The sequence below is a fragment of the Polistes fuscatus genome, unplaced genomic scaffold, assembly GCF_010416935.1.
Source record: "Polistes fuscatus isolate 324 unplaced genomic scaffold, CU_Pfus_HIC Scaffold1, whole genome shotgun sequence".
Taxonomy (NCBI): domain Eukaryota; kingdom Metazoa; phylum Arthropoda; class Insecta; order Hymenoptera; family Vespidae; genus Polistes; species Polistes fuscatus.
Window position 1 is genome coordinate 4,665,840 of NW_025112997.1, and position 23,351 is coordinate 4,689,190.

Here is a 23,351-nt window from a genome sequence, read left to right on the forward strand (position 1 = left end):
ATCTCGTTCGTGATATCAGCAAGCTTAGTATAAAAAAATAGACCATAACTCGTCCTTGTTCTCGTCCTTTTTTTTTCCTACCTGCATATTAAATCTTTCATTCGACAATTCATTTTAATTAGGTAACTAATATTTTCTAACTATTTTCCTTCTTTCTATTATACATTTCTTTTTTTCAGATGTAATTTTTCTTCTACATATTTAATTTATTATCATCGATGTTATTGTTAAATGCATGCTAATTGAGCTTTATTTGGAATTAGAATTTTTAATGTTTTACTTTGTATTAAATACTTATTTATCGTAAATACAATCGTAATCCTCGAAGTAATTAAACATTATCAATAAACAAGAACAAATTCTATAAATCTTCGTTATATTATTCAATGTATATATATCATTAATATCATTGTCAAGTTAAAGATCCAATCTTAACGTTAATAAGCTGGAACGTTTCTTCTACAAATAAAACTCAACTATTATACACGTGACAAACCTGAATTAGAAATGATAACGATGATTAAAAAAAAACTGAAAATGAAAGAATTTCTTTGAACGACTTTACGTGGAACACCTGTTCAATACATTCATAATACACGCACCCGCACACACGCGTATCTAAATTCGTTACATACAAATCTACCTACTTCCATTGAAAAAAAAAAATGTGTGCATTCATAATTAGAGAAAAATTTCTTTTTCTTTTTTTTTTTACACATATTCTGACACGAACACATACACACACGTGCATCTACGTGATAAGTGCGTATAAATTCTAGAAATTATTTTCAAGCGTATTCGTACAATCTACACTTGAAAAATGAATGACAAACATTTCTTTTTTTTATTATTTCTTTTGCATATATGTAATTTATTCGAGGAAAGATAGGAGAAACAACAAAAAAAAAAAAGGCATAAAAGGAATAAAATTTGTTGCTTGAACGAATAGGTAGATGATGGTTGGTCGGTTTCCAGTTGGAAGTTTCCATCGACACGAGTGTTTCACAATAGCCGGGACTAACGGCAACCTGAATGAACTAACGTCACTGTATTATGTAACCGCCCTGAACACTTTGCTAAGGGCGCAAGTCCTATTACAAAGCGTACGCCTGGAATGATCAATGAGGTCGCCAAGCTACACGCAAAACCTTAAAAACCTTATTTTTTTCTAATCAAAATAAATAATAATAATAATAACAATAATATTAATAATAATAATTTAAAAAAAATGAAATAATAATATCAATTATTTTCATTCTCGTTCTTTTTTCTAATTAATATAAATTCATTTGAATATCTTATAATATCTTTACGTTATATATTCTCAATTGCATTACATAGAAATAAAAAATGAAACAGATTTTACTACTACGATCATTTAACAGTGGTGATTCTTTTTTTTTGGTGGGGGGGCCCCATATCTTTTTAGCCAAAAATTTACATTACATTTTTACACTCAAATGCGTTATCATTAGATGAAATTAAATTATACTGAAAAATTGTAATATTCGATAACAATTGGATTGGAATGATTTAAAAAAAAAAAAGAAAAAAAAACCAAGCGATCGGAATTGAACCTAAACGACGACGAGAAGAAGAACGATCGATCGAAGCTATTGATAATGGTTAAAAATTTCGTGATCTAATGGAGAAAAAGAGAAGGAAAAATAAAAAGCAAGATAATATCGCACTTTACTATAGTATTTAATAAGAGACGGAAGTTGGTCCGGTACGAGGGAATGCGTTTAGCAAGAGAACGAAGAAATTTCAATGAATGGAAAACGTCGGTAAGGGCCTTTTAAAAGGATCGACCTTTTCAATTGACAGCTACCGTCCTTGGATGATCACAGTCACGAACTTCTCGCGCACACACAGACACGCACGCACGCACGCACGCACACACACACATCAGTGCCACCACCAACACACACCACCGTTAGAATTGTCGTTAGTCTAACCTATCATTCGTTCAACTGAACAATCTTGTGTTTCTATCTATCTATTTCTCTTTCTATATATTTTCTTTCCTTTTTGGAAAATATTATACAACAAGAAAAAAAATAATAGTCACAAAAAGAATTATTTCTAATAGGATAGATTATTTTCAACGAAGACACGAATCAACCCCCGATCGGAGGATCATCGTTCGCGAAAATTTGTAAAGTTGGGGGGGAGGGGACGAAGAAGAAATAAAGTAAGTTCCAATTTCTATGTCGCGTACTTTTTTAGTATTTTCTTTCATTCTCATTTTTCTTCTTTATCTATCTCTTGACCCCCTTTTTCAACGAATTATGCTGCCTCGTTTTGTACTCCTCCCTTCCTTTCTTCCTTGGCTTCATCGATCCTCGCACAGTTACACATTCTTTATTATTTTCGCGAGATGGATTAAATAAAAGAAAATAATTAAATAATTTAAAAATGTTTCCCCTATATTATTTTAATTGTGTGTGTGTGTGTGTGTCGATTTAAAAGGGATAAAATATTATACGAAAAAACTGATTTGAATTTTGTATTAAATGAACAGTCGATACGTGTGTGTGTTGTGTGTGTCTGTGATATGTGTATAAAACTTGCGTACAAATATTTAAGATCGTTGCACAATTACGCAGCTTTACTTTTTCTTTTCTTTTTTATTTTTTCTTTTTTACACGAGAATAAAACAAAATATTTAAAATATTTAAATAATTTGACCGATCGGTAGTAATGAATGTAAATGAGACAAAAAGTACGATTTGAATTTGGGATGATAATTCGATGAGATCAAAATTTGGGGGAGTGGGGAATCTTTCAATGTACATTCGAATATATATATATATATATGTGTGTGTGTGTGTGCGTATGTGTAAAGAGAAAAAGAAAAGAAGAAGATATAAGATAGTGATGGATTGAAGAGAACGGAAAAGCTTTGAAAGAGGGAGCTTGCATTCGAGGGCGTGTCAGAAGTCTTATCGTTGAGCTTAGAGTGGTGGGTTGTGTTTCGATCAAAATGAAAAGCTCGCCTTCTTCAAAGCTTCCTTATTATTATTATTGTTCCGATTATTTGTATTAGTCATTTTCTTTTATTTCTATCATTTCGATCTATCATAAAATGACAAACTAAAAATCTTCGATTTTTCAACCCCCACACAAATAATATATAAAACTTAAGTGTCCTTGATTTGTTAAAAATGGTATTCAAATTTTCACTCAACAATTAATACAAATTTATTGAATATTTCGTAATGAATATGTTGAATAAAAAAAGAAAAAAAAAAGAAAGAAAGAAAATTATTTATCATTAAATATCCAAAAATTATGTCAAATACAATGCAACGATTCTTCAAATATTGCATTTAAATTGTCGATCAAAAATTGATTAAGTTTATATAACATTTTTTAAGAAATGATTCATAAAATAACTCAATAATTATAATAAAACATTGTATTAGACCGATTGATTGAAAAAGTTTGATCAAATCTCGTAAGTGAAATGAATGCAAATGATTAATCGAACAAAATCGTATCTAATTCTATCGTTATTGGATTCAAATAATTTTCTTCTTTTCATTACTATCGAGTAATCGAATGTTAAGATCGTAATTTTCGTACGTATATATTGTATATGTATATATGTATATGAGAGAAGAAAGAGTGTGGAAAAAGAGAGAAGGAAACTGTCCTGCGCAGAAGTCGATCGTGAGAAAATCACTACGCGCGCATTTGTATCGAGTAAAATTTTCTGGCAAACGTTGATCTTCTCTATCTTTCTCAATTGAAAAGAATTATTGAAATAAAAATCGTATGCACTTGAAGTTTTCTTTAACTTCACTCATCCAAATACACGATTCTTTCAAATGTGCCAAAAAAAAAAAAAGAAAAGAAAACTGTAGACTAATTTAAAATTTCAACAAAATCAAAAATTAAATTCTACGCCAAATTGTTTTTCTTCAGGATGATAGGAATTGAATTATTTGTGAATATCCAAATTTTGATGTCGAATCATTTTTCTTTTCTATTTGATAGGATCCACGCATGCGCGGGTCACAACGCTCAATTATCTTTTTCCTCCTATCGAATAAAAAACAAGAAGAAAAATAACAATTTTGTCTACATTTTACAAATATCAAATATTTCAATAACGCAATCTGACCTTATTGACAAAATATTTGAAATATAATTTGCGAATATATCCCGATGTGCGTGTACACGAAAATACAAAATTGATCTAATTGCAATGACGAATTAATTTGTTGAATCCGACAAAAAATAATTATAGATAATTACGCGTTTTATCACATTTTCTAATATTATTTATTTTTCTTCTCCTCAGCTGATTCGAACTCATCCACTTGTCATCATTATCGTCATCGTCGTCATCTACGTCATCAAGGAACTAAGAAACGCGTTGCATCGAACGCGTCACGATGAATCGGGTCAGAAACCACGAGCTAACCGATCTACTCTAATAAAAAGATAGATAGATAGATAGATAGATAAATAAAGATAAAGATAGTTATAGAAAGAGAGAAAGAGAGAGAGAGAAAGATGCACTGGTTGTTACAACTCGTTCGTCACGCATACGCACAACCCGATTTAAAGCTCTCCATTCTATGTTCATATACTTATCTATTTCGATTATGATCTTTTTCTTCGATACGAATGCACAAGATAGAGAAAAACACGTCAGTTTTTTTTGACAACCATAATTTACGCGCACTTCTCAAAATTCTACGATCTTATCAAAATTTAACCAGCAACCGTTCTTTACAAATTTTTGTATAAATCCGATCACTTATTAGAAACAAATATCTGAATTTGTTCAAATAAAAAATTTCCCTTTTCTCGTAATTCGACAAAAATCCAATAAACCTCCCTACCCATTCACCCACACCCTTCTCTTCCTATTGAAAAACAAAAACTTAATGAAAATCCTTAAAAAAATTAAATCGAGAAACGTCCTCCTCACTTTTACGTTCTGCGAACTATATCCACTCGATGATTAAACTCAATTCACTATTAATTATAAATTACAAAATTTACTTTGACGAAATGATAATGATTGTTTCAAAAAAAGGGGAGGGATGAAAGGTTAGATATAAAGAAATAGTACAAAGATGGTAAAAGAATATTGAAAATTAGAAAAGATTAAAAAGAGATTTCGGAAGTACAACCCTACCTTGTCTCACCCTTTCTCTCTCTCTCTCTCTCTCTTTCCTCCTCTCCCACCCTGTCCCTCTCTCTTACAGGACGGATCGAAGCTTCTCTTTAACAATCCTCTTTTACACTATCGACAATTTTCCTGTCTCTCTCTCTCTCTCTCTTTTTCATTTGAAATAATTTTTCCCAATTCCCAAAAGGTTTGTCCGATTCACTCTCTACTTCTATCAATTTCTACCATTTATCTCGAACAAATTCATTTAAGGTTCGGTTAAACTAACTGACGGACGGACGGACAAACGGACGGACAAACGGACGGACAGATAAATGGACGAACGAACGGACAGGCGGACGGACGAATTGACGGATAGGTAAAAGTTAAAGTAACAATATTGGATCTAGACGAATCTATATAAATTTATCCAATCTTCTATATATGAAATATAAGAATAAAATTAAGGAATAAAAGGGAAGAAAAAAAAAGAAAGAAAATAATATAAGACGTGATTTGTTGAGAGAGATAAAGCACACAAACCTTGTCACCCATGGCTGCGGCGAGCGGTGTGTGTCGATGAGATAGAAGGTTAACAGCGCGACTTCGAGTGGACCAGAGACTGACTGGCGTTTCGTTTAGTCGAGAACCGCCGGCATCATCGACCCGTCCTTTCCCCACCACCTCCGCTCACGCTACCCCACCAATCAACCAACCAACCCCCTACTTCTCGCTGTTAGAACGTAGCCGCCGTTCTATATGATTTTTTATTGGCAACCGTTTCTACCGAAGCTGCGCGCGCATGCTACATTCATCCCCACTTTTGTGCTTGATACCCTGGTACACCTCGGCGAACCGGTAGAGTGAGAAAGAAAGATCCAAGCTCATTTGCTTGGTTGCAGCGCCACCGGTGCTGCGCGCACCATTTCGTTCCGACTCTCGCGACGACAATTCCTACCTAACTCCCCTCCACCCGTACCTACATTCCGCACCCCTTTCAGCCCCCAATCATCCTACTATCATTCTCTCTCTCTCTTTTCTAACATAAGCGTTACTCTATATAATACTAGAGTACTTCGTCCTACCCGGCAGCGCCACCGCCCAACCGAGCGAGGCCGACGTGCATCATCCCCACCACCACCACCGTCTCGAAGCCCAGAACCCCTGTATAACTCCATAACCCAACCCCCTTTTTCCCTATCTCTCTCTCTTTCTTTCTTTCCTTCGTTCGTTCGTTCCTTCCTCCCTTTCTTTCTTTCTAACTCCATCTAACGCGCCCCCGAAACGCTAACGTCGAACGGCGCAAACTCGTCTAAAACACGAAACTCTCTCTCAACAGTGTTTCTCTTCTTTCTTTCACCACCGCCTTAAACGTCCGAAATCTCTCAACATCTACGAGTCTTCTGTACCCCTTTTTTTTTTTAGTATCGATCTTAATCTTTTTTTTCTTTTCTTTCTTTCAATACCGAAAGTGTTACATCTCTACGATTAATTTGGTTTCGTTAGAAATTATATATATTCGGTGTATTGAAGTAATACAGATGTGTGTAAGTATATTAGTTAGGTTTGAGTATATTATAATCAGGGTTAAGAGAAAAAGAATTTATTGATTGAGAACCACTGTTGCACAATTCTGTACTATTATATGTTCGGTGTATTAAACTAATTTGTACACGAAACAATATACAGATATGTGTATTAGTTAAGTTAGAGTACATTATAATCAGGGTTGAAAGAAAAAGGGTTTATTGGTTGAGAACCACTGTTGCACAATATAAAATATTATATGCTCGGTATATTGAAGTCATTTGTACACGCAACATTTTATTGATGTGTGTAAGTTATTAGTTAGGTTAAAGTATATTATAATCATGATTAAAAGAAAAAGGGTTTATTTATTGAGAACCACTGTTGCATGATCTGTGCTACTGGGCTACGCGCCACACGGCGCTTTGGCCGACCGACCGACTCTACTCTCAACCCACTCATCACACGCACACACACACACACACACACATATTTAAATTCGTATATGTAGTAAAGTATGAAAGATAGAAAGAGATGAAAATACATGCAGTGCTATCTCTTATAACTGTCTTCCTTATTCTGCCACGTTAGAAACCCTCTTTTCATCCCCCATTTTTTTCTTCAAAAGATAAAAAGAGAAAGACAGAAAGTGTCTGTGTCTCTATCTGTGTCTGCGTGTATGTGTGTGAGTGTGTGAGAGAAGAGAGACTTAAAAGTAGGCTAAAGTTCTACCATACAATCCCTTTTTTTTTTTATTTTACTTCGTAGTTACTTCTATCCCATCAAATGGTCTATGGAAGAGGAGACCGTAAGGTGTTCTCTCTTACGATTCTACTACGACGAGATTACTTTTTTTTCCGGCTACCTTCTTCTTTTAACTTTCTTCCTTTTTTTCTTTTTTCCTTTTATTTTTTCGCTCTTGGAATTCATGTGGAAGAATTTTGCAAGCCCTCTCGCGAGTATAGTGCTAGACGTGGATCGATTTAGGGAGAAGAGTTGCTTTCGTATTATTATTTGGTATACATTATTTCCTACTTCTACTACTGTGACTCTTCTTCTTTTTCTTCTGATTTTTTTTTTTCTATTTTTTCTACGTGTATTTCGTATATTGTATTTTTGTACTTTTTTTTGATTTTTCGGTCGCCTACGTTCATTTTGCAGCAACTTTTCGTACGATTGAAACCGAAGGAGGGGATTTTAAGATTTAAGTAGTTTCTCGTGTCACATACTCGTCACGATTTTTCACCACTCGAGAGACGGGGGAGTGGATTTGCACAGGAATGATTTATAAATCGATACTTTTGGTGATACTTGATTGTATCAGTTGAGTTACGTAATCACGCGGTACATCGAATTTTGTTCCCTTTGATATTTCATTTTTTAAGAAGTTCGAATATACAGGGTAAAATGATGATTAAGAATTTGAACGATAACGCGAACAAATTACATGATTCAATGTAATGTTGTAATGATTGTTAAATATTTTTTTATTTTAATTTAATTAAATATGTAATGTTCAATGATTATTGTTCTAATGATGTAATGTAACAAAGATTTATGTTTTCTATTTTAAAAACGATAATCACAATGAAAAATATTATTAATATTTTTCTCATTGAAATCTGATTAGCATTATTACCAAGAATATTTCTCATTAACGTCGTGTTAATAATGTATATTAATGTATTAATGTATTATTCGTATTATTCGTATTCCTACGTTATTTTTTTTTCTGCTTAAATGAACTTCTTTAAATATCGATCAGATGGTAAATAAATCACCTTAACTGGTAACACGAGAGTGGAAAGATAAATGTCGTAGGGTTCGTAAAACGATTTCTACTCTCAATTTCCATTAAACCCTTTTCATAGTTCGATCCATCCATAATTCCGCAGTTCTATTCCAGCAAAAGCTGGCTTCTCTCTTGCAGTTTGTCTTACGATCTGCCTCCTCCTGGATTTATTCGAACCATCGAGTAAACTCAATCTGTGTACAGATTTATATACACTTAAATGTATAACGATGAAATTTAGTATTTCAAAAAAAGGAAAGAGTATATATTTTATAAAAAAAAAAAAAAAAAAAAGAAAGAAATACCCCTTGAGAAAATTAAAATAAGTAATATGTATTATATACCAAAAAATAAAACCAATTACCACTATTCCCTCCCCCTTTTGAGAAAATTTTAAAATAAATTATATATATTATATACCAAAAAAAAAAAAGAGAAATGAATTATAAATAATCATACTTCCTTTCTTAACATTATAATATAAAATCCTAACGAGCGTGTAACGATTAAAATTATAAATGATAAAATAAAACTGCATATAGCGTAAAAGAAAAAAAAAAAAAAAAAAAAGAAGAAAAAAAGAAATAAAAATGGCTTTAAAAAAAAAATAAAAACTAGGAAGACGAGAAGAAGGAAAGGGGGAAGGAGGAAGGGATTATAAGTGTTATAATAAAATCCTAACGAGTGTGTAACGATTGCAATTATCAATGATGAAATGAAACTGCATATAACATAAAAGAAAAAAAGAAATAAAAATTGTTTAAAAAAAAATAAAAACTAGGAAGACGAGAAGAAGGAAAGGGGGAAGAGGGAAAGGATTATAAGTGTTATAATAAAATCCTAACGAGTGTGTAACGATTGCAATTATCAATGATGAAATGAAACTGCATATAACATAAAAGAAAAAAAGAAAAGGAAAAAAAAAAAGAAATAAAAATGGCATTAAAAAAAGGAAAACTTGGAAGACGAAAAGACGGGTAAGGGGGTAAGGGGGAAGGGTTGATGGTGGTTGTTCGAACTACGGTGTTCATCGAGCGAACGATTCGCACTGACGCGAGTTATGCAATCGTCGAGACTGGCCTTGCGCCAATCTTGCGTATCACTCGAACTCGTCCGACAGACAAAGAGAGAAGAGGAAAGAGACTGGCCGATGGATACAAAAAAAAAGAGAGAGAGAGAGAGAGAGAAAAGAATTAGAGAGGAGACACAGAAGAAGATAATATGAAAGGAAAGAAGAGGAACGGGGAAGGGAATTAGTATGAGAACGAGGGTGAAGGGAGTGAGGTGGAGGATAGTGGTGGTGGTGATGATAGTGGTACAGGGGGAAAGGGGGAGGGAGTGTGTCGATCGTACACACGTTCTGCGTGTGACGCAGGTTACGAAACGCGTATACCGTTTGATATTTCTGTCCGTGTATCTGTAACATGTATGTATATATATATCTGTGTGTGCTGTTGTGTGTATGTGTCCAATATGACGTGTATGTTTAAACGTATGCTTTCATGTGACGCTTAATGTATGCATGCATATGATACGTGTACTTTTGTTATTATGTAGAATTTAGATTTGTATGGTAAAAAGAATTTTTGTTTACAGTTTTATTTAAGAAAAAGATAAATGATTAATTAAAAATAATAAATAAAATAAGAAGAAGAAGAAATTATTTATTAGAGCTCTGTGATCTTTGAAAAACTAATTGCTTTAATACTCGTCAATGGGTTGAAAAATGTTGAGCCTGGCACGAAAAGAGTAGGTTGAAAAATGTTTTGAGCTTGGCACAAAGAGAATGGATTGAAAAGTTTTGAGCCTGGCATGAGGATAGTTCGTTGCAAAATCGTAAGCTTTTTCAATAAGGTTTATTTAAATGAGAGAAAAAAAATCGTCTAACTGATATTTCTCACGCGTATCTCTTATTTAATTCCAGGAAAAAGAAAAATTCCGAAAAATTGTATCATAGTAATCCAATAGGTAATTAGATTTCAACGTAGATGGTATTGTTCCTTACTAGAATATCACGATACAAGTGTACTTGACTAGGAACCTTGAATTACTTGCTTACAATGGCACTTGTTTTTTTTTTCTAATAAATTTCAAAATAACGTGTGTAACAGACGGTTCGTCAGGTATCGATAGTGTTACGATAGTGTTCGCGAGATTCACGAAAAAAAAAATTGAAAATTCCCCAAAAAATATATACCATGAAATTGTAATTTTGCGATTTAGGTTAATTGTATTAATTATCAATGCACGTGTAACAATTCGTAGGCAAAATGTTTTCACCGTTTTACAATTGTTTTTTTTTTTAATTCTATCTCTCGATTTAATTTCACGTGACGATCAGAAGGCATAGCGATCTTGAAAAGTTGACAACTGGCATATATACTTGAACTCTATCCGAGAGCAAAGAGTGAAACAACATACAAGAGATGAAGAAAGAAAAGAGAGAGAAAGAGAAACGGTATAGCAATGGTCCAGCTCGTGCGTGGTACGAGGAGGAGACGAACGAATGAGTATATACACGTATTTATATGTATATCTATATAAGTGTGTCTGTGTATGTTTATACACGCAAGAAAATTTTCATAGTGTTCGTTGCTATCTTTCTGGTACGTGGCTGGTACCACGATAAGAAAGAGAGAGAGAGAGAGAGAGAGGTATCGTCACGTGCGAAAGATGCACCGGAAGTTAAATTGTGTTTGCCAGCCGCCATTTTGAACGTAAACTTATTTTACAATTTATTTCTCTTTTATTAATTTTTTATAATTTTATTTTCATTTAATTTATCATTTAATCTTACATTTTATATATACATATATTTTTTATTTTATTTTATATATCTGTGTGTGTGTGTGTGTAATTTTTTTATGGAATTGTTAAATGCACGCATATATAGATGTATATATTTATTATTAAATATTAAATTATATATATTACATATTTAATACCGCAATTATTTTCGATATTTTAATAATTAATTTACTTATTAGAAATTATACGATAAAGCGATAATATAAATAACGTTATTATATATTTTTCCGATTAATACGAAGTAAATGAATAATAAAAACATTTATCCTCTTATCGATCGGTTTTGATTTTTAGTAATTATTACGTAAAACGTTTTAGATTCTAATAAAATGCTAATAAAAAGATAAATTCTCGAGAGTTAAGTATCGGTAGACTCGTAAGTGTTAAACTACCACAACTACCATTAAATTCGTAAGAGTGCAAAGAAGAGACGAAGGTAAATTCATTTAAGATGCAAAACTCAATAATCGTTAGATCGTTTATGGCGTGATGGCTCGTTCGGAGAAAACGTAAACAATGATGAAGAAGTATCTTCGAGATAGTACAAATAATCCTCTTCGATCAACTATACTATGAATAAATTATTTACTCGTAATATGAAAAATAAAAAAAAAAAAGTATAAATAAATTTACTTTAAAAAACCCCAAAGTAGAAAAATATTTTTATATAAAACAAATATATAAATGGATATAAACTTATTAAATATCTTTTAAAGTATACAAATATTTTTAACGAAGAGAAAATAAATCAAGTAATTTTCTAACTATAATAAAAAAAAAAACTAAGAAGAAGAAGAAGAAGAAAAAAAAATGATTACTATTATACTAAAACGGTGATTTCCTTTACGACGATATATATATACACACGTACAAAACGAATTCGTTTAAACTAATATAATAGTTAGCGCCGAAAATTAAATTATAATTGTTCTCATTTAATGAATCATGCGTGAGTCATTTAAATGATTCACGACTTCCGAAAGCACCATAGTTCCGTTTATAACCCACGCTTTCCTTGAACGTAACTTACATGATGCATATTTACTTACATATTTACTTACACACGTGCACTAACATACGCATAATCTAACACGTATTTTCATTCGGTTTACCAAAAATTTGAAATCGGGAAAAATGTTTCTCCGATAATTCCTGTTGAAAATAGTCGACGAATAATGATGAATAAATTTCAGCATAACCGATACGTCAATCGATACGAAACAATTTTAAGTTAACATTTGAATTGCAAAATACGAACAATAACATTTTTTTAATTTTGCATTAAAATACGAACGAAATTTTTTTAAATTCCAACCCAATAATAAGACACACATACACACACACACCTATCTCCCCCCTCCCCCATTTCGAAAATAATAAGAAATCAATCGTTGCATAATTGTTACAAGGTCTTGTCAAAATGCAACTATGTAAATTCAATTCCAGTAATCGTATTGGTTAGTTCAATTGATTATTTGCTACGAGTAATTGTTGTTGTAAAGTCGATAGTACGACGATTATCGAATACTAACCTAACTGCAGCGTTGCATACCTACACTTGCTAATAATTACCTACACGATAATTCTAAGTTATTTGTATGCGTTTACTATATACATATGTGTACGTATATATGTGTGTGTGTGTTAGAGCGCATTTGTAATGAGTCGTAAATGTTTTTTCTTCTCTTTTTTTCTTTTTCATTAAAATGTTTGTTCGAATCGTAATAGTATTAATAATTTTCTACGATTAATCGATCAACTTTTTTTTAAACAATTTACATTTTTTCTTATACTCGTTTGTCTGTTTATTTATTTGTTATTTTTACAATTGAATCGAGCAAGAACAGTTTCAAATAAGAGAGCAACAATTTTTTAATTTGAAATAAGTACGTTTAATTAAAATTGACGAATTATTTTGATCATTTAAATTCGTTACAATGATTTTATTGATTCGTATAATTTTTAATTAATATCATAAATGTTAACTTTTGTTTTATAGTAAACAGGATAACATTGAAACCACATTGATTTCACGAATATTAATTAATTGTGAACATAAGGAAAAAATTTTAATATCAAAAGACAACCAAATAAATATTAAATAAACATTTAATATTCATACACCCCCTACCACTTCTCAACATATTAATTACACGTAGAAATAATTACATCAAAACTGACAAATATATATACACACACACACACACACATATATATACATATGCACAAATAAATATCGATTCTCGATTAGTCTTTTGACGTATTAAACTAGCATAATCGTTCAACTTCTTATTACAACTCCTGGCGAGAAACATAGTAAACTTATAAATAAATCCCAACTGACGTTATTATTACGACGAATTCCTACGTCAATTCGGGTGATCTAAAATTTGACGCAAGACAAAGTTTTAAAGTAGAAACATAAGTGTGAAGAAGTGGGGGTTTGAGTTGGGGGCGGTTTAGGGGTAATGGCGGTGGTGGTGGTGGAAAGAAATATTCGATTAGTATGATAAACCATACGAATATGTATTATAGATTGAAACAGTATATGTATCTGTGTTTGTATGTGTATATAGGGGTATAGCACTAGCACATAAATGAGAAAGAATCTCAAAGTCGTTAAAAGGCTAAAATTAGAAGGCACATGTTAGCGCCGTCGCAGTTGTCGTTCTAAAAGGTAGGCGTTGGTTGGTTGGTTGGTTGTGTAAAGGTCACGTGGATTCCTGAATCTAACCGTTGATGATAATTTTATGCGACTTTTATTCTTTTTATTTGACCACAAAAGCACACAGACACAGACACAGAGATAGACAGAGACAGGTATACACAAAGCTTAGATAAACTTCTGCGCTTTTACTTTTCCAAACCACCTGACTGTTATTTTTTTAACGAGACTAGAAGAGAGGGACTCTTCCCGTTAGCAGGCCAATCACCATTCGTTCTGATAAAAATCTCCTCGCGTTGCCTGAGTCTCAGATTTGTTTGATTAAAATTTACTTTAACTGAATTTTTGTACGAAGGAAACAAAATAAAATGAAATAAAATATATTACTGAATGAACGTTGATTACGTTGATGGAAAGTTTATGAATGAGTCGTGAAAATACAATTCTTCGCTAGCAGGTACCGTGGTGGGAGGTTAAGGAAAAAAACAATGACGTTGGAAAATCCAGTCAATGGTCGTTAATTACAAATCCAAATGAAATTAATTAAAACGATTGCAGCACGGCTGCTCGAGTACGGGTGAATAATTTTTCATGAATTTTGTTCTACGTTCAAAAATTTAATTGAAAATTGTTAAACTAACATAAAGGTCAAATTTGTTGATCATTAATATAAACTCGTATAATTTTCCAGTAACTTCTGGAGCACGCTATATTCTTATCCGTAACTTTTTAATTTCAATAGAAAGTGTTATTCGACTTGTGAAAAATAAAAATAATATTGAATATATAAACGCGTTTATTATTTATAATAATAAATTTACAAGAAAAAATTTATTTTAATAAGTCTACGAATAAGTTAAGTCAACAATGTAATCGGTCAAAATATATCGGTTTATAAAAGAAGATGAAGTTTGACGCGTGTCTTACGAAGAAATTAGTCAACGTTGTGATCAGTCGATATATGAATTTATGAATAATAAAATTGTAATTTAATGATTTTCTTGAGTATCGTTCAATTAAAACTATTTGAAGTATGGATCGGACAAGAATTTACGAAGAAATTAATCAACCTATGAATTTACGATGTAGTCAATAAATGAATATAAATGAATGTTATAATCGAGATGAAATATTTGTTAAAAAAAAAAAAGTAATGTTAAAATATTTTATTTGACACGTGTATGTAGGAAGAAAATATTAATGAATCTACGATAAGATCAATCAATGTATGAATTTATATGAATAAGATTATACTTTTAATTCAATGATATGTTAAGTATTGTTCGATTTAAAAAACGCGTCGATATTATACGATTAAATAATATCAAATGACGGAAATATTAACAAATACAAAGTTTACCGCTAATAATGTTGTATGCGTGTGTGTGTGTGTGTATGTTTGATAGAATACACGTGGAAGCGCGTAGGAGGAGTACGCACATAGTAGAAATTGTGTAGCACGTGGGGAAGAGGCATCGTATCAAAGAGTGATAGAGAATGAGTGAATGAGTGAGTAAGTGAATGAGTGTGTGTGTGTGTGTGTTGTGTGTGAGTAAAAGAGAAAGAAAGAAAGAAAATAAAAAGAGAAAGAGAGAGAGGGGTAAATGCACGTAACCGTTGTAAGGAGAGAAACATTTCTGGTGAATCACGGGTGGTGTTGTACCGGATCACTCTGGTTTCGTCAGCCCATTCACCAATCCACAATTTGTACCGGTTAGAGCCGGTAAATCGACGACAGACAGTCTTATGCGACTTGATTAGCAACTACCGGTTTCTCGCGTACCTGAACATCAATGAAAAAGAAAGAGAGGGAAACAGATGGATGAGATACAGTTCTTTACAAAAGTACTTATACTTGTATAAACGTTATTTTGCAAGGATTTACAAAGTTTTGACATTTTCAATTGAATTATGAATTATCATTTCCGATTATTAATTGAAAATAAATTCGATATTGAATTCCAATATAATAAAGGATTGGACAAATAGTCAACAGTTAACTCTTACAGGTAAACAATTCTGAACAATTCTGACACGTACGAGATAAAACAATACTTTTTTTTTGCACTTTGTATACTTCAAATTAATTTAGTATCCTTATCTAATGAATCAATGGATTAACCAACACTTTCTTGACCACCCAATAACAATACAATGAAAAATGTATGTGTAAGACATACACACACACAGAGATTGACACTATCTTTTACACTAGTCCTCTTGCCATTCAGTAGTAACAATAAATGATGTCTTGTGCGTATCGTAGCCAGTTCTAACCGGAAAAACGGCGACTGGCAATCTCAAACGATTCCGATAATGTCGTCCAAGCTATCAAAGCAAGCAAACAACCAAGTATACAGCCAACCAACCAACCAACCAAACAACCAACCAACCAAGCCGGATTGGATACCCTGACTCTCTCCTCCCTCTCTCCTCACTCTTGACACTTCAATTTCAATCTCTCGTGCGCGTTCACGGTGAACGAACACGACTTCTAGATTGTCTGCTTTATCAAAGCGTTACAGTGACCTGCCAACCTAACCAACTCTCAAGACTTTTTACCAAAACTACTCAGAAACTTCCCTCATAGCTGTCAAGCCCCTTCCTTTTCTTCTTTTTTTTTGTTACACCCCTTCCAATTCTTTACGACTTACCAACAACTTGTTTGACTGAAAAGATTTTATCAAAGGATAAGAAAGAGAATTTTAAATCTTTTTACACGAGTAACTGTTGTTGAGTCGAAAATATGACAATAAAAAAGATTCCCTTTTCTCTTACCTTCTTGTTAATAATAAAAGTTGAAATAAAACAAATAGGTTTGGTCAACTTATCGAACGGTTCGAAATTTATTAGATTAAAACAAAACGTATGGAAATAAATTATCTTATTATTTGCTTAACTATTAGATCAAGTATTTAAAATAATAAAATAAAATGTAATTTTTAAACCATTAGGAAATTTGTGGATTAACTTAAGTATAAAAAAAAAAAGACCGTTCAACGTTTCAGCTTTTCTCTCGGCGAGAAAATAGTAACGCGTTTGAGAACGGTGATGCGGTTGGATACATGAAAATCTCGTTTCTTTTTTTTTTGTACTTTATTTTTACGTGTTTGTTTTCTTTTTCTTTTTCTTTTTCTTTTTTTCGAGACAGTCGTTTCACCTTTTCCTTCATTTTTTTTTTTCGCTTAACGTCACTCTGAGTTTTACTGCAAGCATACCGGTTGCAATACTTCAAAGGCTACAGTAGTAACACGCTGGTGGGTCCTTCAAAGAGTGCAGTCGTTATTATGCTAGAGCTTGCTCGTATAAACACTCTGAATAAATTAGTAAGAATTAAAAAAACGGACAAAAGGCAACAACAAAAAATAAACGACACGTGACATCAGTATTTGCTCATAAAACGTCATTTGATTCATAAACCTGAAAGTACGACTAATCTTTTTTTGTGTGGTTAAATTTCTAAACAATTTTCTGATATATTTCGTTCGGTATCTTCAAGATTATCGTGTCATAGATACTCTTACAAAATTAATTTTAAAAAGGTACAAGAGTCTGTGCAATATTTGATCAATGATTTTACATCGTAATAAAACAGTTTGAAAATTTTTGAACGAATCTTTGAAAAAATTCGTCAATTAACGAGAGATCTACGAAGAAATCGATCAATGATTTTCAAATATATATAACTAAATAAATCACAACGTAATGCCCCATAGAAAAAAAAGAAGAAAAAAAAAACATTAATTCAAAGTAGAGTATACGAAATAATTAATCAACGATTATACGTCGTAAGATTAAATTGTCAAAATTTTGTACGAGTGTTCGAAAATATTCATCAATAGAAAAAAAAAAAAAAAACCTCTTCTCGCGATAAATCATCGACTAGAAACAAATTTATAGACTCATTATCGAATTAAACTTACAAATTAACGTGTCATTGACAGAACCGTATCGTAGAATCATTTAAAAAGAAGATACATCCCAACAAATCATTGACTTAACAACACCGTAGACTCGTATCGAGATTATATCTTCAACATATTAACCGTTTGAGTCCCAAGCAGCGCGATCGCGCTGTTCAGATTTTATGTCGAGAAAACCCAGCATATTTCGAGCATTGTGGACAACTGACGGTGCGTTACGTATTGTCGACATACATTAAACAAGCGCTATCGCGCTGCTTGGGTATTTTCGTACATATATAGGGAAAGCGCGATCGCGCCGTCTGGGATTCTTCGACAGTGTTTTTTCAATACCGTCTGGGACTCAAACGGTTAATGTTGTTATATTTTTAATCAAAAATCATTGATTTAACCAGATCGTAGATTCATTTGAAGTTAACAACTTCGATAAATCATTTGTCTAAACTAGATCCCATATAACAATAATCGCAAGTATCTAATAATCAAATAACGATCAACAAATCATTGACTTAACAACACCGTAGACTCGTATCGAGATCATATCTTCAACATATTAATGTTATTATATTTTTAATCAAAAATCATTGATTTAACCAGATCGTAGATTCATTTGAAGTTAACAACTTCGACAAATCATTTGTCTAAACTAGATCCCATATAACAATAATCGCAAATATCTAATAATCAAATAACGATCAACAAATCATTGACTTAACAACACCGTAGACTCGTATCGAGATCATACCTTCAACATATTAATGTTATTATATTTTTAATCAAATCATTAATTTAACCAGATCGTAGATTCATTTGAAGTTAACAACTTCGACAAATCATTTGTTTAAATTAGATCCCATATAGCAATAATCGCAAGTATCTAATAGACAAATAACGATCAACAAATCATTGACTTAACAACACCGTAGACTCGTATCGAGATCATATCTTCAACATATTAATGTTATTATATTTTTAATCAAAAATCATTGATTTAACCAGATCGTAGATTCATTTGAAGTTAACAACTTCGACAAATCATTTGTCTAAACTAGATCCCATATAACAATAATCGCAAGTATCTAATAGACAAATAACGATCAACAAATCATTGACTCAACAACACCGTAGACTAACTAACTGACTGGGTGTCGAGTCACACTCGACATACTTTTAACGTCAAGTCCGTTCATATAAACGATGAAAAGTAGAAGATGATCAAATAGACAAAGAATAGGGGTGCTGATAACGACATGGAGGAGGAGGAGGAAGAAAAGGGGTGAGGGGTTAGAGGTTAGGGGAAGGGAAAGGGGGAGGAGGACGTTCGAGTTAACACGAGAATGGACGCAACCAGGACGATCGATGTGGAGGAACTGTACCGGGTCTTATCGCGACTCAGCAAACTGCTTCCCGATAACAACTGGTTCGTTGGTTTGGAAAATCAATGACCTTAATCATCCTATCGATATGCGGCTTGGCTCCGATCATCATTAAAATTTGTTCTCATCGAATATATTATTACGATCTTGCGTTTTAGTAGTCCCAAATTTTATTCTCCTTTCCGATCTCTCCCCATAAAAAAAAAGAAAAAATTAATCCTAATTTATTGGGATAAAAAAATTAACGAGGTAAAAAATTTTAACGAATTTTATCGTTTATTTAAAAATATCAATTGTCATCGTATTGGACGTGAGAGGAAAGGATTAACGAAAGCTTTGCTTTTTATTTTCATTGACATTATCATGACACGAAACGGAAATGGTGGAAGCTGGAGCAAATATAAGAATAGAATATTTTTCACATCTCGAAGGAAGAAAAAGATACAAAGTTATTATTATTATTATTTATTAAATATTAAATTGTCCGTATAATATATATATATACATATAATTGTGTTGAATAATTTTTAATACGGAACAAAAATAAATTGTATTAAATAAATAAATGATCGATTGTGTGTGCTAATAATAATAATAATCAGGTGGAACGTATTGTTTCATATAAAAAAAAAAAAAAACCGAAATAAGTAGCCGATAAAAAAAATTAATATTTTGGATAGTCGGTGCATATATTATAGGGTGAATCAAAAGTTCGTGCGTTTATTGTGTTGAAACTTTACTTTGAAACTGCATAATGAATTGTTTTTATAAAATTTACTTTGGAAATATTAATTTAAAACGCACGAACTTTTGGTTCACTCCAATATATATACGAACAGGTTGAAAATGACATAGATGATGTTACTTATTCGCGTGCTCGCTCGTGTCTATGGTGACCGTGACTGTATCTGCGTCGGAGGAAGAGACACATTATACTTAATCTACCTCTGACTATGCTTCGCACAACCTCCTACTTCGTGTTTCGCGATCGTGATGCGACTATGATGTGAGATAAAAAGAGACAGAATGATATACAGAAAAAGACAATGCATATATGTGCATGCATATGTCGTCTCTGTCCTATCTGTGTGTGTGTGTGTGTGTGTGTGTGTGTATTTGTAAAAGAAAGAAGAGTATGAAACAGATCGGAGCCAGTGACTCATCGCTATACCGTGTTCAAAACACTTTTAACGCCCGGTATGTTTCTTTTTTTTACGTGCCCACATATTACAGCGTTTATTATAAACTTAGCGAACAAGAGACAAATGCATAATATGTGATAACGCATAGAGATAACGCATTAACGTTTATGGTATACATATTTTTAATGACTTCGTCGATAAGTGTTATTAGGTTCAAGATGCGTTATAAAATTCATTATACCGACTCTAATCTTTTTATCTCAATTACTGTTGTTTCTTCGTTATTTTCTTACGTTTTTTTTTTCTTCTTTTTTTTCTTCTTTAACTGGAGAACGTAACGAGTAAATGATTCAAAGTGATTTTCTCTGTTTAACGATACAGATAAGACGGTATACGATATGATATTTAAAAATTGTACAATAATTAAATATAATTTGACGAGAAGTTTTTCTCGTTAGATAAAACATTTTTTTAAAAAATTCTTGCTGTTAGAAATTTGTAAGAAAATTGTATTTCTAATTTTTATCCATTTTTATTATTCGTTAGTTTTACGAATAAATTTTCAAATAATTTTTCTCTTCTTCAAATTAATTCGATAGTGTCGAGAGATAAATTATTATTATTATTATTATTATTATTATTATTAAAAGAATTTCAACGAAATGTATGTATGATGTAAAATCTGAAATAAATGTAATCAAACGTAATATGAAAAAAAAAGAAATCAACGTCGTTTTATAGTACATATTATAACAAATAAATCAACGAATTAAAAACGCACCTGGGTACATAGAAAAATAATGAAAAAAAAACCTTTCCACGAAAAGTATTCCACGACGAGTATCAACGATGTAAATCGTTCAACGATCAAACGATCAAACCAAAAACAAATAATACTTAATCAATCAATCATTGCTACTGCATAAGAAGAAGCCTAACTAAATCCTATACTTTGTAAGATATTACGAATAATTGAATTCGAAAGAAATCCTGATCAAAAAACAAATCTTAACAAAAACGAGCCTAGGGGTGGGGGGAATAAACAAAAAAAAGAGAATAGACAGGTAGTGGGCGTATGTGTAGTTTCGAGACAGAAACAAGCATTTAACCCGTTCGAACACGTTATGCTCTCGTTACCATCTCGAGATGGTTGACACCAACCACACACACACACACACACACACATACACACAACGTTAGAGGGAAACATTAGACTAACGTTAGGCATAACGTCAGAGCAAAACTACTCGACTGAACTTTGCTTGGTTGTCTGCTTGCTTGCTTGCTTGCTTGGTTGGTTGGTTGGTTGCTTGCTTGCTTGGTTGGTTGGGTTGTTTGCACGCACGCATACACGCATGATTGCATCCGAGGTTATTGTGCGTCATTAAGACGTGTTAACAGCGAGACGTTTCTAATACATGCATGTATATGTATATGTATATGTATATGTTTATGTGCACATGTGTATGGGTGTGGGTACATACAAATGGGATGACTTAAGGTCAGGTGTACGGGAAAGGCGTCAACGTTCTGACCTCTTCAGGGACGGCATGTTAAATCATGCTAATTTAATGAAGTGCTCATCAATTTGACGAATGTTGATAATTAATCAATGATTAGTATTCTGGTGAAATATATTGATGAAAATATGTATACATGTATATGTTATATGTATATTGATAAAAAAATGTACATATACATTAAATATAATTTGACGACAAGTTTCTCTCGTTAGATAAAACATTTTAAAACAAAATTCTTGCTCTTAGAAATTGGTAGGAAATTATATATTTAGGCTTAATGATAAAGAGAATATTTGGAATTGTATCTGTATATGTGAAAAATATATTATTAATTTATTTATTTAAAAATAACTAATAGCATATATAACTAATAATATATTTTAACTTTATTTGTTATTTTAATAATATTAAATGTTATTAGTATATTTAATAGTAATATTTTAATTATATTCAATATTATTAGTTACACGTGTTTTCAAAATTGTGTTCCTTTTTTTTTTAAATATAATATTATGCAGTACCACTAATTTAAATTTTTAATAATGATACATTTTTAAGAGAGAAGAAAAATAGTATGGAAGATTGTTTAAATCCAAAATTATGAAATCTTTAATGCAATTTTTTATAAGCACTTCATTTCGAGTATTAAAATACAAATTGAATGAAAATAAAAAGAGAGAGAGAGAGAAAAGGATATAAATTTTCGTGCCAACGTTTAAACTTATTTCACGGATAAAAAAAGTTAAGGTGCAGGTGAGTAAAGTAATGAGATCTTTTGGTTTACACCAACGTTCTTACTTATAAACAAACAAGTAGTAGATTCGCACACTAATGTAAGAAAGAAGATACTTTGAAAATATATTTTCAGAATAAGGAAATTAAACTTGGAACGTAGTCTCTCTCTCTCTTTCCTTAATTATTTTTTCTTCTCTCTCTCTCTCTCTCTCTCTCTCTCTTTCTGGATTGCCGACTTAGCGAGCTAAATTCATTTACAAAATATTCATTTCTTTTTCTCATAATTCTCTTTAAAAATATTCTTTAAAAACCTTGAAATTATAAAGAAGAGAAAAAAATGATAAATGTGATACGAGTAAAAAATCTTGACTTTTAATATAAAAACTTATATTTATTATTCTCGATTTATTTATGTACGTTAAATTATCAATTATATAAAACAATCGTGTTTAATATATGATATTCTATTTATACCTAATGGATGCATATAAAAATAATTATGCAAAATATATTCGATATAATTGAACAAAACTAACGCCACTCTGTCGCTATTTCTGCAACGAATATCAAATTAATTTTTAAGTAAATACAATTTGTAATCAGATTAAAATTTGTATATTACATTAAAATATATATATATATATTAAATTCAAATTTACATTGAATTGAAATCTGTATAGAAAGTATGGTAAGTATTGATCAATTTGTTTCATAGATTATTTGTTAAAAAGT

General features: G+C 31.7%; 1 protein-coding gene and 2 long non-coding RNA genes across 6 annotated transcripts in view; 2 read left to right on the plus strand and 1 right to left on the minus strand.

Moving 5' to 3' along the window:
- LOC122523571 (sodium/potassium-transporting ATPase subunit alpha) overlaps positions 1-23,351 on the minus strand; it is a 78,504-nt gene that overhangs the window by 34,183 nt on the left and 20,970 nt on the right. The window contains exon 1 of one of the 4 annotated variants that reach the window (XM_043645434.1): positions 5,672-5,784. The exons of 2 other annotated variants lie outside the window; for them this stretch is intronic. In XM_043645434.1, coding sequence (XP_043501369.1) covers positions 5,672-5,683 — 12 coding nt within the window. In that variant the 5' untranslated portion in view covers positions 5,684-5,784. Of the gene's footprint in view, positions 1-5,671; positions 5,785-23,351 lie in introns of those variants that run through there. One more of the 4 variants, XM_043645442.1, reaches the window with a different exon arrangement.
- LOC122523595 lies at positions 6,493-8,718 on the plus strand. The gene is made up of 2 exons (XR_006305330.1): positions 6,493-6,675; positions 8,586-8,718. It is a non-coding gene; the product is annotated as an uncharacterized LOC122523595 (long non-coding RNA).
- Positions 9,895-10,877, plus strand: LOC122523605. The gene is made up of 2 exons (XR_006305332.1): positions 9,895-10,283; positions 10,372-10,877. It is a non-coding gene; the product is annotated as an uncharacterized LOC122523605 (long non-coding RNA).